The 15,112-nt window shown below is 41.6% G+C and overlaps 1 protein-coding gene across 4 annotated transcripts in view; it reads right to left on the bottom strand.

Moving 5' to 3' along the window:
* Positions 1-15,112, bottom strand: part of GRID1 (glutamate ionotropic receptor delta type subunit 1) — a 668,524-nt gene that overhangs the window by 114,445 nt on the left and 538,967 nt on the right. For 3 of the 4 annotated variants that reach the window (XM_033148826.1, XM_033148829.1, XM_033148830.1), the window contains exons 7-8: positions 2,280-2,441; positions 1,011-1,130 (exon numbers count right to left, since the gene is read on the bottom strand). In XM_033148826.1, coding sequence (XP_033004717.1) covers positions 1,011-1,130; positions 2,280-2,441 — 282 coding nt within the window. The remainder of the gene's footprint in view (positions 1-1,010; positions 1,131-2,279; positions 2,442-15,112) is intronic. The other variant, XM_033148827.1, reaches the window with a different exon arrangement.

Below are 15,112 nucleotides of genomic sequence, written 5' to 3'. Positions count from 1 at the left end.
AGGTTTTCATTTCAGTAGCTTCAGACCCCAAAAGGCACTGATTTCTCCCCAACAGCAGGAGCCTAATTCTGTATGGATTTATCAAACAAAAATGCAACAAGGTAGACAGCTACATACACAATGAGAAACTTACACTCAGGTTCCAAGCAGATTGACAAATCATTCTATTGCTTGAATCTCTATCAGGCTTCACCTACTTATGCATTTCCTTCTAAGACCCCGACCTACATGTTACACTGTGGATATATGCAATGATAGCTGGTTGTGTCTCTGTTGCAAAAGACCCTTGGGAGCAGACAGCTTTACCGGGTAGAAGAGAGGGCCAGAGAGTGTGAAATCATTTGCCTACCTGTGATTTCTCCCTGAAACATCCCAAATTGCTGTGCTTCAAAGAAATTTTTGCCCTGGTCAAGGTGGCTCTTCTTTAAAAAGGCAACAGACACAGGCTAATGTTAAACAGCTGAAATGCAAGAGCCACACTCTAATTGTATTTGGTTTTTTTTAAAAAAAATGTAAGCTGCCTTGGGGAACAGAAATAAAATAAATTTATTTCCTCTTCTACATAGTCATATCTTTCTTTCAGTATAACACTCTGTCTCTGCGTTGAAAGATTTTACAAGGACTAGAAATAAAATATCACATTTTGTTTCCCAAGTAGGACAGATCTCAGTTATACCAATTATACTATAATTCACCTGGAAATACCTACAAGTAGAGCTTAACATTTTCACAATTATGCTCACTGTCTCAGTGTTGGAATATTTTAAGGAACATAGCACATTTAACAACCATTTTCTGGAGTCCATCCCGACAGTCTAAAATTGTTATCTCTCAAGACTTAGGTGTGTGAGAAATTAGAAAATATTATTTCCACAGCTAACGACTTTAGTGCTGTGAGCAAGATCAGTTCCACCAGTTGTTCTAAAAGGGTAGCATTATCCTTAGGAAATTAGAATGTAACTCTCCTTGAGTGTGAACAGAAAAGCAGAAAAAAGAGAAAACATTGTTACCCTCCGCACATCTTTCCCGAATGTTTCACTGTAGCTGGTTCCAAGGATTTCAAACTGGACATAGGGGTTGGCACCATCTTCTCTGAACTCCATAGCACCGGTGAGACCAGTGATGTGACCCTAAGGAAACAAGGTCATCAGTTTTATTATATAGGTCACAGAAGTGACTTGCAAAGTAGTGTAATGAAACTGAAAGTAGCATCATGTATAATAAGCACCACAAATGCCCACAACAGTCTACAAACACAAGAACCCATTTTCTAAAACAGAACCCATTTTCTAAAATAAATAGATTTTTATGTAAATTGTATGTTGTATGATCTTAATCTACATCAATGAAAAGTAATAACCCCCCTTTCAAAGGAACCCATTCTGTAAAGAAACTAGAGAATGTTGGCAAAGACCATTTAATACTCATAAGCACCTGTGGGAGATTTAACACACACTGGAACTGCCAAAAGAGCAGAAAATATTTTATTTGGATCTAAAACAGAATTCTCCTGAGGCCTTGTGCAGATATAAGCCATACTCGGCATATCTGGATAATGTTGGGAACTGACCACAACCCAGAACACAAAACCACAGTTCTCATTCTTCATGCCTAGAGCTGCAGGTAAGAATGGCATGACTATTCAAAGCTAGGATGCTAAACTCAAGCAGCGCACAGCAGGCTGACGCCAACTGGGATTCTTACCCTACGCTTGTCCTCCCTTCCAGTTTCCCCTTCTACAAAGAAAAATAACTTACCTCAGCTAAGTAGAAGGGGGTAGAAGGGGGTAGAGGGCTCTGATCATGAAAGGAGACACCTGACTGCTAAATCCCATTATCCCCAGCAGCAAATGACCACTCCAAGGTCATTTGCAATCAATTAAGAAGGCTTATGGCAGCAGCCAATGCTACACAATTTTCTGCCAGGCATCATGGGGCACAGGCCCCTCTCATGCCATCTAAGGGCCTTTACCACCTGTTATTTCCTTCCACGGGGACTTTGTTTTGTTTTTCCATTTTATACTGGGAAAGAAGGGGACTGGTAGGTGGCGCAGGGCAGAGGTGATACAAAGCCCAGATAGGTCTATGTCGGCATTCACAAAACCTCTTGCAAATTCTTCCCTTCATCTGCCTTGATTCTCCCTGAATCCTGGCCAATGTGTTCCCCAGCTCGCCCTCCGTTTTCCTCCTGATCCTGCCATGCCAAAGCAACATGAATTCCTTGGTAAGGAAGCTTGCCTGCTCAGTCTGCCCGCTGGGTTTCCATTTTCCTATTCTTACCTTCTTAATCGTTTCCAGCATGGAGCGGCCTCCGTTCCAAGGCTTGGTCGATTTCCTCATGCAGTTCAGGCTTGCCATGCTGTGCCACTTCCTGTCTTCCAGCTTTCTGTGGAAGGCGTTGGCCAACATAAGCACACTGTCATAGAGATAGAGGTTGGAGACCTGAAAACAGGGACAAAAGAAAACCATACATATAGATATGAGGAAATGGTCAAAGAACCCCCAATCTGTTTAAGGGTATAGTGGGGTAGGCAAAACCAAGCATGGAACTGATTCATATTTAAAGCAATGAGAAGCCCATCATGTAAATAATTGTTGATTACCTATTTTGCTATAGTTTCACAAACGACAGCAAGATACAGAAGGAATCAGCACTCTGGTAGAGCACATGCAATATATGTAGAGATTCTGGGTTTTACTAGAATAAACCCATTGAAATTCATGGACCTAACTTAGTCATGTTCTTTACTTTCAATGCGTTGACTCTGAGTAAGACTGTTGAGTGAGTCAACTGAGATTACCACCCTCTGAGTTCAATACCTGGTAGAGTGGCTGGGGAGACCCAGCCAGATGGGCGGGGTACAAATAATAAATTATTATTATAAATTATTATTATCTCTCCATAGCCAGAATCCCATATCTCTGCATTTTCCTCCCCAGATGAATTCAATGCAAAATGTTCATTCTTGACCAGGTTAGGCTGCTGACACAGAGCTCACATAAATCTACAAGTGTGTCTCTTTTTTTAAAAAAAAACCTCAGTGACTCTCCAAGCAAGCTAATATCTGAGTTTGCCTCTAACACCTTGAAAGCATGTCCAAAAATTCCAAATACAAAACTGAACATTTCTAATTTAAGGCAGATTAAATATGATTATTTTAAGAGCTCTGAATTGTGACTTGGCCTTACAGGCCCATTTTTGCATCCATGCCCAAATTATAGCAAAGACAGGAAACTCTGATTGCCCTACACTTTTGATGCTATTGCAGCAATATCACTAAATCTGAGAAGGTAGCTCTAGAAGACTCAAATCAGAGTGCCAATAGAGCTGCAAAAATAGCCAAAGTTTAACCTCAGGGAATTTGTGTCTGCAGCTCATTATTCTACCCAACTCCAGTTTTCATCTCTTCACACCACATTTCAAAAGCCAACATTCAAGCAAGTATTTGTCATTTAGTTGGACTCCCCGTCCTCCTTTTATACTGAGCTTCTCATCGGGGTTCTGTAGCTTACTTAAAAGCAGGTTTTACACATAGAAGGAGAAACTATACCATTTTGTTTAATGTACCGAAAGTGAGAGACCAGATTCCCTCCGCTCCCTGATGAATTCCATTTCACACCCACACTTCTTATTAGTAATTCATTGTAGAGTTGAGTTTTAGTAGCCAGTGTGAAATGCACTACACATACTCTCAGGTTTGAACTGTTCCATTATAGTTCTGGAGAAGAGAAAGTCACAGGATCTTTTTCCAAGAATACACTTCCTCTTTCTCTCTATAGAAATCTCTAGGACTGACTTCATGTTCTATCTGCCACAGTTCCTGCATTGCTATATTCCCCATCCCTGGGTATTTACCAGACAATTCCTTCTTGATGTATATATAACATGTGGTGCCTTTTCAAAAATTCTTCATTTTGAAGACTGTTCATTCTGAACAACTTCTATTTTGAAAGATGGAGATAGATAGATATCCTTGCCACAAAAAACCCTGCTGTTTGAGGACACAGACACCTTGTCTATTTGCCATTTCCCTCACTGTTTGCAGCAGGGATGGGAAATCTGTGGATCACAAGATGTTGGGGGACAACAGTTTCCACAGTCACTGACCTTTGGTCCTGATAGCTGGGGCTCATAGCGGTTGGAGTCCAACAACATCCAGAGGCCCATAGGTTCCCCATGCCTGGTTTATGGTATTTAGCATGTGTGCTCTCACTCATGGCCTCTAGGTTTTTTGTTCATTGTTAATGTGCACGTTTTCTTTAAGGCAGAATCCACTTCTCTCTCGTATGCCTGAAGCATAAGTATTTTCTTTGTCCATGGAGTTTTCTTGGCAGGGATACTGGAGTGGCTTGCCAGTTCCTTCTCCAGGTGGATCGCGTTTAGTCAAAACTCTCCACTATGACCTGTCCATCTTGGATGGCCCTGCACAGCATAGCTCATAGTTTCTCTGAGCTATAGAAGCCCCTTTGCCACGACAAGGCAGTGATCCATGAGGGATCCCTTTCCCAGTAGTGATGTATGGAAGTGAGAGCTGGACCATAAAGAAGGCTGATCGCCGAAGAATTGATACTTTTGAATTATGGTGCTGGAGGAGACTTGAGAGTCCCATGGACTGCAAGAAGATCAAACTTATCCATTCTGAAGGAAATCAGCCCTGAGTGCTCACTGGAAGGACTAATCCTAAAGCTGAGGCTCCAATACTTTGGTCACCTCATGAGAAGAGAAGACTCCCTGTAAAAGACCCTGATGTTGGGAAAGATTGAGGGCACAAGGAGAAGGGGATGACAGAAGACGAGATGGTTGGACGGTGTTCTCGAGGCTACCAACATGAGTCTGACCAAATTGCGGGAGGCAGTAGAAGACAGGAGTGCCTAGCGTGCTCTGGTCCATGGGGTCACGAAGAGTTGGACACGACTGAACAACTGAACAACAACAACAACAACAACAACGTAAGTATTTTCACATGTTTAGATGGGCAGGTAGAATAGAGGGGCAGATGTTAGTGGAAAATAGAACATTCCAGAGGTCCTAATGGTGACAAGAAGTGATGGGCAGGGAATCCAAAAACCCAATAGTAGAAAAAGCAGGTGCCTTTGATGTCGCTATTGGCAGTGCAGAGGGTTGCAACTAAATTACACCAACACAAGAAGCACTGCTGTAAGCAGCTGCTTATAGGTAGGAAACCTAAGCATAAATTGGGGGAACCAAGAAATTTCAAATTGAGAAAATGAGCAAAAAGCACAGGGTAGGAAAAATAGTATACACTATTTCCCATCACATTTCAGACCACTCTGATCCTTTGTCAGGAAAATCTACAATTTAAAAATATTTATAATTTCAAAACTGAATATTTTAAGCTTAATAACCAATCAGTAAAAATCATGACAGCCTTAAAACAAAAACTGTTCACAAAAAGTTTAGAAAATATACATGAATTCAAAGTAGAGATACACATCACTCAAACTTTGCATCTTCCACCAGCGACTTACTAAAATCACTCCACACGGAAAGACCCCTTCAAACTTTGCAGTTCACTGCACGGAACGAAAACAACACCACCACAAATGTGTTTCCAGATCAGGGTCAAACTAATTTCTCCCCAGTTCCCAGCCATGCTTTAGATACAGCAAGAATCTTTCCAGCTACCTTTCCTCCTTTAAACATGACATTCAGAATTCCACATTGCTGTCACTTCAAATTCCTTTCAAGGGCCCCATCCATTACGGACTCATAGAAGTGAACACGTTTCCCTCACACAACTCTCTTCTGGTGTCAGAGAAGATATTTACAGCATCACACTTTTGCTGCCAAAAATGGAAATGCTGTGAAGGAGGAAAGGGGGGAAGCTTGCTTACATTTGTTACCTCAAGCACTGCCACAAATCTCAATTTGCTGAAAACACCCGCTGCACATGGAGGTGCACGATAACAAGGAATTCATGTAAATTCCTGAACCACCATGCAATGCCTGCCCAGGTGGTCTCAAGGCATGAGAAAAGAGGAAACTGAAGAATTATCTCTGGAGCAGTGTGCCTCGATTGGTAGAAAAGGAGTGCTAAGGAGAAAATGAAAACAAGGTCACCACTTTTGGTTTGGGTTTACTGAGTTGTGCAGCACTGCTGATTTTTCCTCGTTACACACTTGGGAGAAGGAATACTTTATTTTATTCAGACAATTTGTTTCCTGCCCCACATCTGGAGATCTATGAGCAGGTAAAAATAACATTTCACAAAACCAAACACAATACACTAAAAATGCAATAGTAGAAATGGCAGTCAAAACCACCTCAAGTGAAAACTTAGAAATCTGAGCAAAAAGGCAGGTTTTAACCTGGTGCCTAAAACTGCCTGAAATATAGGTTGGTTTCAAGGGGGAGGAAGTTCCAAAGTCAGGATACCACAATGGAGAAGCCCTTTTCCTACATTCAATGCATTTCTAAATATGTACCTAAGAACAGCAACACAACCATCTCCACTGCAAGACCCAGGTACCTTTTACTGGGCACATGCAAATGTACTTCTTATTACTTTTGCATAATGCATCCTGAAAAAATTGGTGATATTGTCAATCTTCATTATAAGCCATGTTCTTTGATTATCTTTTCAGGAAGCTCTGGTGGTGTAACACGTTCAGCGAATGAAGACCTAGTATGCATGGAAGAAACACCCACTGTAGCTCCTCACCATGACAGCATCACCTGGTTTGGAAACTTGGTCAACATTGCCACAAGAAGCTCCCTTTCATATGTCAAACTGCAGCTAGAAGAGGAGGTGGGGAACTCACCGTGAATTCCCCTCTTGTTTTCTTATAATGGCAATGGTGCCCACCTGAGAGCTGCCAGAGCTGAGTTCCAGTGAGTTCTGGCTGAAAAAAAGCCCCAAATAAGGAGATATGCTAGAACAGCCCCTATCCAGTGAAGGTTACATGCAAAGGGCCTTCACTGATGCATTAAGGCTGCAATTCTATGCATCCTTGCCTGGGAGTACACCCCATGGAACACTAGGATTTCCTTTAGAATATACAGGTGAAACTCAAAAAATTAGAATATCATGGAAAAGTCCATTTATGTAAGCAATTGTTTTCATTAGCTACTGGAGATTAATATATGAGATAGACTCATGACATGCAAAGCAAGATATGTCAAGCCTTTCTTTGTTATAATTGTGATGATTATGGCGTACAGCTGATGAAAACCCCAAAGTTGAGCTTGTGAATTTGGGGTTCTCGCCAGCTGCACGCCATAATCATCACAATTATAACAAACAAAGGCTTGACATATCTCACTTTGCATGTCATGAGTCTATCTCATATATTAGTTTCACCTTTTAAGTTGAATTACTGAAAAAAATGAACCTCTCCACGATATTCTAATTTTTCGAGTTTCACCCGTATTTGTATAATCTTGCACTATGGGATGTTTCGCACATTAATGCAGTGTTTTTCAACCTTTTTTGGGCAAAGGCACACTTGTTTCATGAAAAAAATCACGAGGCACACCACCATTAGAAAATGTTAAAAAATTTAACTCTGTGCCTATATAAAGTAATTCTCTTGAATTTTTCAATTTTTTCCCACGGCACACCAGGCAACATCTCGCGGTACACTAGTGTGCCGCGGAACAGTGGTTGAAAAACACTGCATTAATGAATAATCCCAGACCAAACACTTCAGAGAAGTTTGGGTATCACCCAGTGTTGCCTAAGATTGATGCTTGTCACTGGAGCCACTTCACACATTAAGCCCCGATTCAGAAAGTGCTGAGGAATGAAGGGAAATCAAATCAAAATCAAGTGTATGTGTGTAGGTCAACCCCATGCAGGGTCAATTCCAAACTAGGTTAAACGGGGACTTGGAAATCCAGAAGCAAATTACTGGTATGGTGAACTGTCAACCTCACCTGGCAGTCAGGAACAAAGAGGATATAATGGTGAAAAGGGGAGAACCTGCCTGCAACTTGGAACGTTCTACTGCTGAGCAAGTTCAATAGATCAGGAACAATATCTTTCTTTCTTTCTTTCTTTGAAGTTACTCTTTCAAACTTTCTGTTCCTTTAATCAAAAAGAAACATCTTTCAGAAGAATAATGCAGCTCAGCAGGAGAATGACCCAGTATCATACCCGTGGAGGTTCAGACTAGTCAGCAAGGCTTGGTATCGAGTTAGACAAGAGGACAATGGAGAGAGACACAAACTAGGAAAGCAAGCTGATGGCCAGATGCTATTGCTTGAATAATGTGTTCTCAGGCTGAGTATCCTAAGACTTTCAGTTGCCAAGCTCACTCCATGAGTGGACGCAACTGTCATCTGTCAAGACTGTAGCAACGGAGGTAACTGAAACACATGCCACTCTTCTAGAGGTAGAATTACATTTTCTGGAGAGTCTTAGAGCCATGTGTATTCACATAGTAAGGTATTATGAAATTCTACTACTGGTATATACTTAAAGCTCAAGGAGGCAGAGTCGAGCCAAAACAGAACTCATCCTGCCTCATCTGCACAAAGTTTCTGAGAAGGTTATATGATGCTGGCTGCTTATTGAGCATTCATTCTGATTTGTTTGTGGTGAAGTTAGATGACATCCTATCAAGGAGTTGCTACCCCACACTTTGCAGTGAATTTCCTCGTCTCTTTTGATTCTGCAAAAAAGGTCAATTTCTTTTGGAAGCAGTTTTGCACACTAATGCTTGTAAAGCAAGCTTTAAAATGACCTAGGAAATGAGAAAGCTTTAGGGAAAAATTTGGTCCAATGTTTCAAACCAATATACATGAGGATCAACGTTCCTTACTTCAGCTATTCCCCTTCCAAGTTGTTCTTTTCTTCTTAGACCCCTCCCTTCCGGTCTTATCCTTTACTGTTCATTCTCCTGGGCCAGTCCCTCCCGACTCTCTCCCCTTTCTAAGCTGTGTTCTAGAAAAATCACAAAAAAATGGAGAGATTGATGGCACAGCAGGCTTTGGAAGCTAGCAGTAGCAGAGAAGCCTCCCCATCAGGTTTTTGTGACTAAAGGGCTAGCAAAAGCAGAATCAGATTTTGTTGTGTCAAATGGCTCTCTTTCTTATCCTACATAAAAATAAAACAATGAGTCCCCCTCTACCCCCAAAAGTACCGGTATGTTACAGTTTGGAATAATTAAAAATTGTCCAAGTCAGAAATAGATGAAGTTTGTGGTTGACATACTTATGGGAGCAGCATTTGCAGACTGAAAGGGGTCTTCTTTTGTTGTATTTGAAACAAAAGAAAAATGATGTACTGTTTGCACTCTGTAATTTGTATTGTAAGGTTTCTTCATAAAAGGGGGGGGGGACAAGTAAAAAAGGAAGAGCAAAAACAAAAGAGCCATTCAAATAGATTCAGTCCATCTCATATGACAGTGAGGTTTTTCCTTTTTTAAATACAGCTATTTTCTGCTACTTTGTCCATTCTAGTTTTTAAAAGACTCAAGTGACAAGACTTCCAGTCATTTCTTTCAGCAACTCTTTCACTATTTAATGGATCACCCTGTCAGGGAATTTTCACCGATACTCAGTTTTCATTTCTTTTTTCTTCATTTTGCTCTTTTACACACAGTTATAACTCCCTGAACAATTTCTCTCCGTCTCTGTTGTTCATATCCTTCAAGTAACAAGTGTCCTTCAGTTACTTGCATAAACCCCAAACACACAGAATCAACATCCTTCTGAGAGTAACAAAAGATTTCTAGTAATCACAGGACACAAATTCAATCTCAACCGTGTCCCTTAGGCAAAAAACAAAAAAAACAAAAAACCAACCCGATTGACAAAAATGGCTTGGCTTCTATTTCTGAAAGCAGACTGACAGTCATTGGGTTATTGGCACAAATTCCATTCCTGTTCTTTTCCTGTTATCATCCCATATCAAACCACATTTCTCCCTCACATATTTCCAGAGCACTGTGAAAGGCAGGTCCGCATGGCTGGACCTCATAGATGATGCTGTCATTAAAAAAAGGTCAGGCCATTTAGCTAAGCTATGTGAATTCTCTTTAAATAAGTTAGTGGAGTGGCAAGAAGCTATTCTATAGGGAATCAGCTTCTATGCTGTTCCAGTAAAGAATGACACAGAGAGAGGGGGGGGAGAGAGAGAGAGAGCACATAAAGGGTACAGTGGTACATTGGTTCTCGAATGTAATCCGCTCCAGAAGTCCATTTGACTTCTGAAACATTCAAAAACCAAGGCGTGGCTTCAGGAGCTTCCTGCACTTAAGCAGAAGCCGCATTAGACGTTCGGCTTCTGAAATACGTCCGAAAACTGAAACACTTACTTCCAGGTTTTCAGCATTCGGGAGCCTATTCGTTCATCAACTAAGCCATTTGAGAACAAAGGTTCCACTATACTAACATATGTTCCAAAGACCCCAGAATTATCTCCAGAATCAATCCATGAACTATTGACTTTGATGAAAGGTTCTCAGAGGGGCTGTACATATAATGTAGCAATATTACTTCTAATGTTATCTAACATGGTGGAGTAGGAGAAATATATTCTTTCCCTATTCCTTAAGAGATATTCAGAATGGACTACAGCAGTCAAGATCAAACTACTGGTAGCAGACTGCTCTTATAAACATCAGGAACTGTTTGGGCAGGCAGTAGCCATAGTAGTGACTGATACAGATATGACCCACTGGTGCTATTGAAACATCAGTCCTTCCAAATCCCTGCATAGTGCAATTTTGCAATGCTGAAGTCAAGGAGCAGAGCAGAGCATTGGCAAAAGGCTGTGCTGGCGCTTTTGAAAAGGGCAGCAATTACTGTCCAGTATCAAATATTTCATTCTTCAGTAACATTGAAAGAGTGGTGGCATTTCAAATCCAGGCAGTCTTAAAGGAAAGTAATTACTTAGATCCACTGCAATCTGGTTTCTGGACTGGCTATTAGATGGAAACAGCCTTGATCACCCTGGTGGATGACTACACCAGGGAATGGATGGGTTGAATGTAGCCATGTTTGTTCTTCTGGACCTCTTGGCAGCTTTCAGTACCATTGACCATGGTTTCCTCCTAGATCATCTTATTGGATTGCCATCATTTTTATTGGCTCTGGGCCTTTCTGAAAAGACAAAGCCAGTCAGTGGTGCTGGGAGACTTCTGTTCCACCTTTGGTCTATGGGGTACTGCACCTCAAGCTTGTTAATATCTACTGTACATCAAGAATGTTTTGTTGTTGCTGCTGGCTCTGCAGACTGTAAAAAGTTCAAAATAACCCTACATCTACAACAATCATGTAAAGTAGGTCATATTACAGCTCAGGGTGAATAAGGTCTGAAGCTATTGGCTTATGTAAGGGCACTCAATGAACATTAAAAGAGCCTGCTGGATCAGGCCAACGGCCCATCTAGTCCAGCAACCTGTTCCCAAAGTGACAAATCAGATGTCTATGACTTCATGGTTAAGATTATGTTTGAACTAAGGACTTGTAACTCAGCTCATAGCATGTGTGTTTAACTGCTTCTATTCCCCAGGGTATTATAAATGTGTGTGTGTGTATATATATATGTATATGTATGTGTATATATATATATATATATATATATATATATATATATTGGGTTTAGACAGAGTAATGTCAGCTGCCTCAGATCCTTTCATCCCATATTTTAAATATAAAAACACAAAAGAACAAACTGAGTTTAGGTAAATCAGTTCCTGCAAGCACACGCAAAATGTGAATAGAAATAACATTAAAAAAAAGAACCAGAAGCACAGAGCTGTGAAATTATTTTTCAGTAATAACAGAAACCCTACACCTTAGCTGGTAAATATATTATTTCAGGGGTAATGGATGATCTGCATCACACAGCACAACTAATAATAGAGCAGGAGTCATTTTGAAAATCTGTGCTCACAATAGTATATTACCCTTGTTCTGTCTAGGACAACTTACTCACATCCTAACAGTGAAACACTGTGTGCTTCTTCTTGCTTCCAGGTCACATCATTGGTGACTTCCAATGATGGCAAGACGTCTGAACTTATAGGTGAATTGTCCCATTAAGATGAAATGAGCATCCATTGTGGGAAGCAGCTGTATGTTAACGTGACACATATTTCCAGTCCAAGTGTGCAAGAGATACTGCAGCTGACTCCCAGGTTCAGGGTAAATAGTTGAGGGCCCTCAGCCAGAAAGTGTTGGTTAGTGTTTAATAGCTCATATATGTTGTTCAATAGAGCGAAGAATGGGACAACCGTTTTCCTAGCATGCAGTGCATATTCAGCAATTGGGTAACAGACTTGCTCTAGACTTAGCTAGTTGCCTCCCCCCTAGAGGAACAGGCACATAGTCTGAGACTACTCCTGGAGTCGTCACTCAGAGTTCAAGTAGTTTCAGTGGTTCATGGTGCTTTTTGCTGGCGCACTGGCTACAACTGTTCCTGGAGAAAGAGAGCCTGGCCACAGCAGTCCATGCTCCATATAAGCTCCCAGTTAGATTATTGCAATGCACTCTGCTTGGGGCTGCCCTTGAAGATGACATGCAACTTGCAGGTAGTGCAAAAGGTCGCAGTGAGATTGAAGTTCAACACCAATCCTAAAGGAATTGAACTGGCTGCCAATATGCTTCCTCCCCACTTTCGCAGTGTTTGTGATAATGTTTAGAACCCTGAATGGATTGGGACCATGATACTTAAGACCTTTCACTATATATTCCTGCCTTAAACTTAAGATCTGGTGAGGTGGCAGAGGGCTCTCCTCCACACCAAATTAAAACCTGGCTTTTTACTCAGGCATTTGGCCTATGGTGAGAATAGTTTAGAATTTGACTTGCTTGTGATGTTTGCTGGTGCTCAGCATTTAAGATTTTATGCTGAACATGACTATTATTGGTTACGCTTCATGTTTTTTGGTTTGATTGCTGTATCTTGCCCTGAGATCAACTGGCATTTATTTATTGAATTTATATACCGCCCTATACCTGGAGGTCTCAGGGCAGTTCACAGAATAAAATCAAAATATAAAACCACAAAATACATAATCAAGATAAAAACAACAACCCAATAGCTCCCCCAAAAGACCCACATTTAAAAACACACACACACTGATATAGCTTGGGTTAAAAGGTAAAGGGACCCCTGACCATCAGGTCCATTCGTGTCCGACTCTGGGGTTGTGGCGCTCATCTTGCTTTATTGGCCGAGGGAGCCGGTGTACAGCTTCCAGGTCATGTGGCCAGCATGACAAAGCCACTTCTGGAGAACCAGAGCAGCGCACGGAAACACCGTTTACCTTCCTGCTGGAGGGAGCCGGTGTACAGCTTCCAGGTCATGTGGCCAGCATGACAAAGCCACTTCTGGAGAACCAGAGCAGCGCACGGAAACACCGTTTACCTTCCTGCTGGAGCGGTCCCTATTTATCTACTTGCACTTTGATGTGCTTTCAAACTGCTAGGTGGGCAGGAATAGCCCACCTAGCTTGGGTTAGAGGTATATTAATAAATTAATACAGTGTGGAAATGTAATTGTCTACCCTGAGGTGCGCCAATGCCCCAGTGAAAGACCTTGACAGATTTTGCATCTGGGTGGAATTTTTGCATCTGGGTGGAATTTTGCATCTGGGTGCATATAACTGTAGGTTCTCTTTAGGCATTTAAACCAATGTATGTTGCTGCTGTCCCACACACGTTGTTCTAGCCAGATCCAATGTCTGCAAACCAAAGCCAATCTGGATCCGGAGGCCTAAAGTTTAACAGGGATGAGAAGGTCAGCAGGGCAGAAATGTGTAGCATAAAGAAGAGCAATAGGGTAAAATGATCAAAGTGAGAGCGCACCCCAGAAACATTTGCAACTCATGGGAAAGTGCCACTCGAACATAAACCAGTGTGTGGCAGGCTGCCATGGCAGGGTCTCTGTGTGTGATGCTGCAGGTCTTCTACCACGATTCAGAACGTAGCAGCATGCCTCCCAAACTCATTCTCTGCCATCCCATACACTTACCGTCAAGACCTTCCATCAAAATCCTCCCACTTGAGAGATTTGGAACAAACAAAGCCTAAATTTATTTAAACATTTGGCTTCATGGCTCCAAATGAGGGCCAGAAGACAATGCTGGCAATAGATCTGATGGAATAAGGTAGGCACTGCACAGTCAAAGCACACACAATTTAGGAGCGATGTGCTCCACTGTCTGAGTTTTATGGACAGTTTTACTAGGCTTGTCAGACAGAGCTTTACAAGGCTTGTCACTATTAAAGAAAACCAGTGGGTGCTGTTCATGAGGACATTCAGAACCAAGTAGCTCCGGCAAAATTTTAGCTAATTCTATCAGATTAAAGTTAATATGCTGTGACCTAAGCATTTTTTCTTTATTGGCTTATATTCTAAGTAGTTGTATTTATTTGCCCCAATAAATACTACCCTAAGAAGATGGCAGAAATCTGCATGCTTACTATAGCAAAACAGAGCCAGCAACAGCTAATAAGAAAGATGGCCAGGTATTATTTATTACTACATATTAAGTTGATTTGATGACTACTAGACATTTCAAAAGGAAATGACAACACAGAAACACTCTTTCCAATCTGGCAGAGAAAGCAGTAAAAGTTTTACCATTAACATTCTAAGTAACATCTGAGGTCTGGTGGGGGGGGGGAGCAGTTAATAGAATCATCACTCCTCTTCTACTGCTTCAGTTGCAACTGGTACCAGGTTCACTGAGCAGGTGCAGAATCTCCACCGGCCCAAGAGGAGGTGTTTTGGCTCCAGCAATGATATCATGTTGCAGTGGGGTGGGGTGGGGAGGTAACTTAAGAGCCCCACTGGGTCACACCAAAAGCTTTTCTAGCCCATAATCCATGGCGGTCAACCTGGTGTGTATAGGAAGCCCACCAACAGGAGATTGGGACAACAGCACTCTCGCATTGGTGTTCCTCAGCTACTAGCACTTGGAAGCAAATTGCCTCTGATCTTGGAGGCAGCATATACAGTGGTCATCATGACCAGTAGCCACTCATAGCCTGATCCTCTATTAGAGCTGTTCTAGTCAATAGACATCACTACATCAGATGTGCACATACCCAAAGCTTAACATCATCTTCAGAGGCCCTGTTCTGGATGTCCCCTGCAACTAAAGTGAGGTGGGCAATCACCAAGGAGAAAGGCCTT

This window comes from Lacerta agilis, chromosome 5, assembly GCF_009819535.1.
Source record: "Lacerta agilis isolate rLacAgi1 chromosome 5, rLacAgi1.pri, whole genome shotgun sequence".
NCBI lineage: Eukaryota > Metazoa > Chordata > Lepidosauria > Squamata > Lacertidae > Lacerta > Lacerta agilis.
Note: the sequence above shows the minus strand (reverse complement) of the source record. Positions and strands in the feature narration are given on the sequence as shown.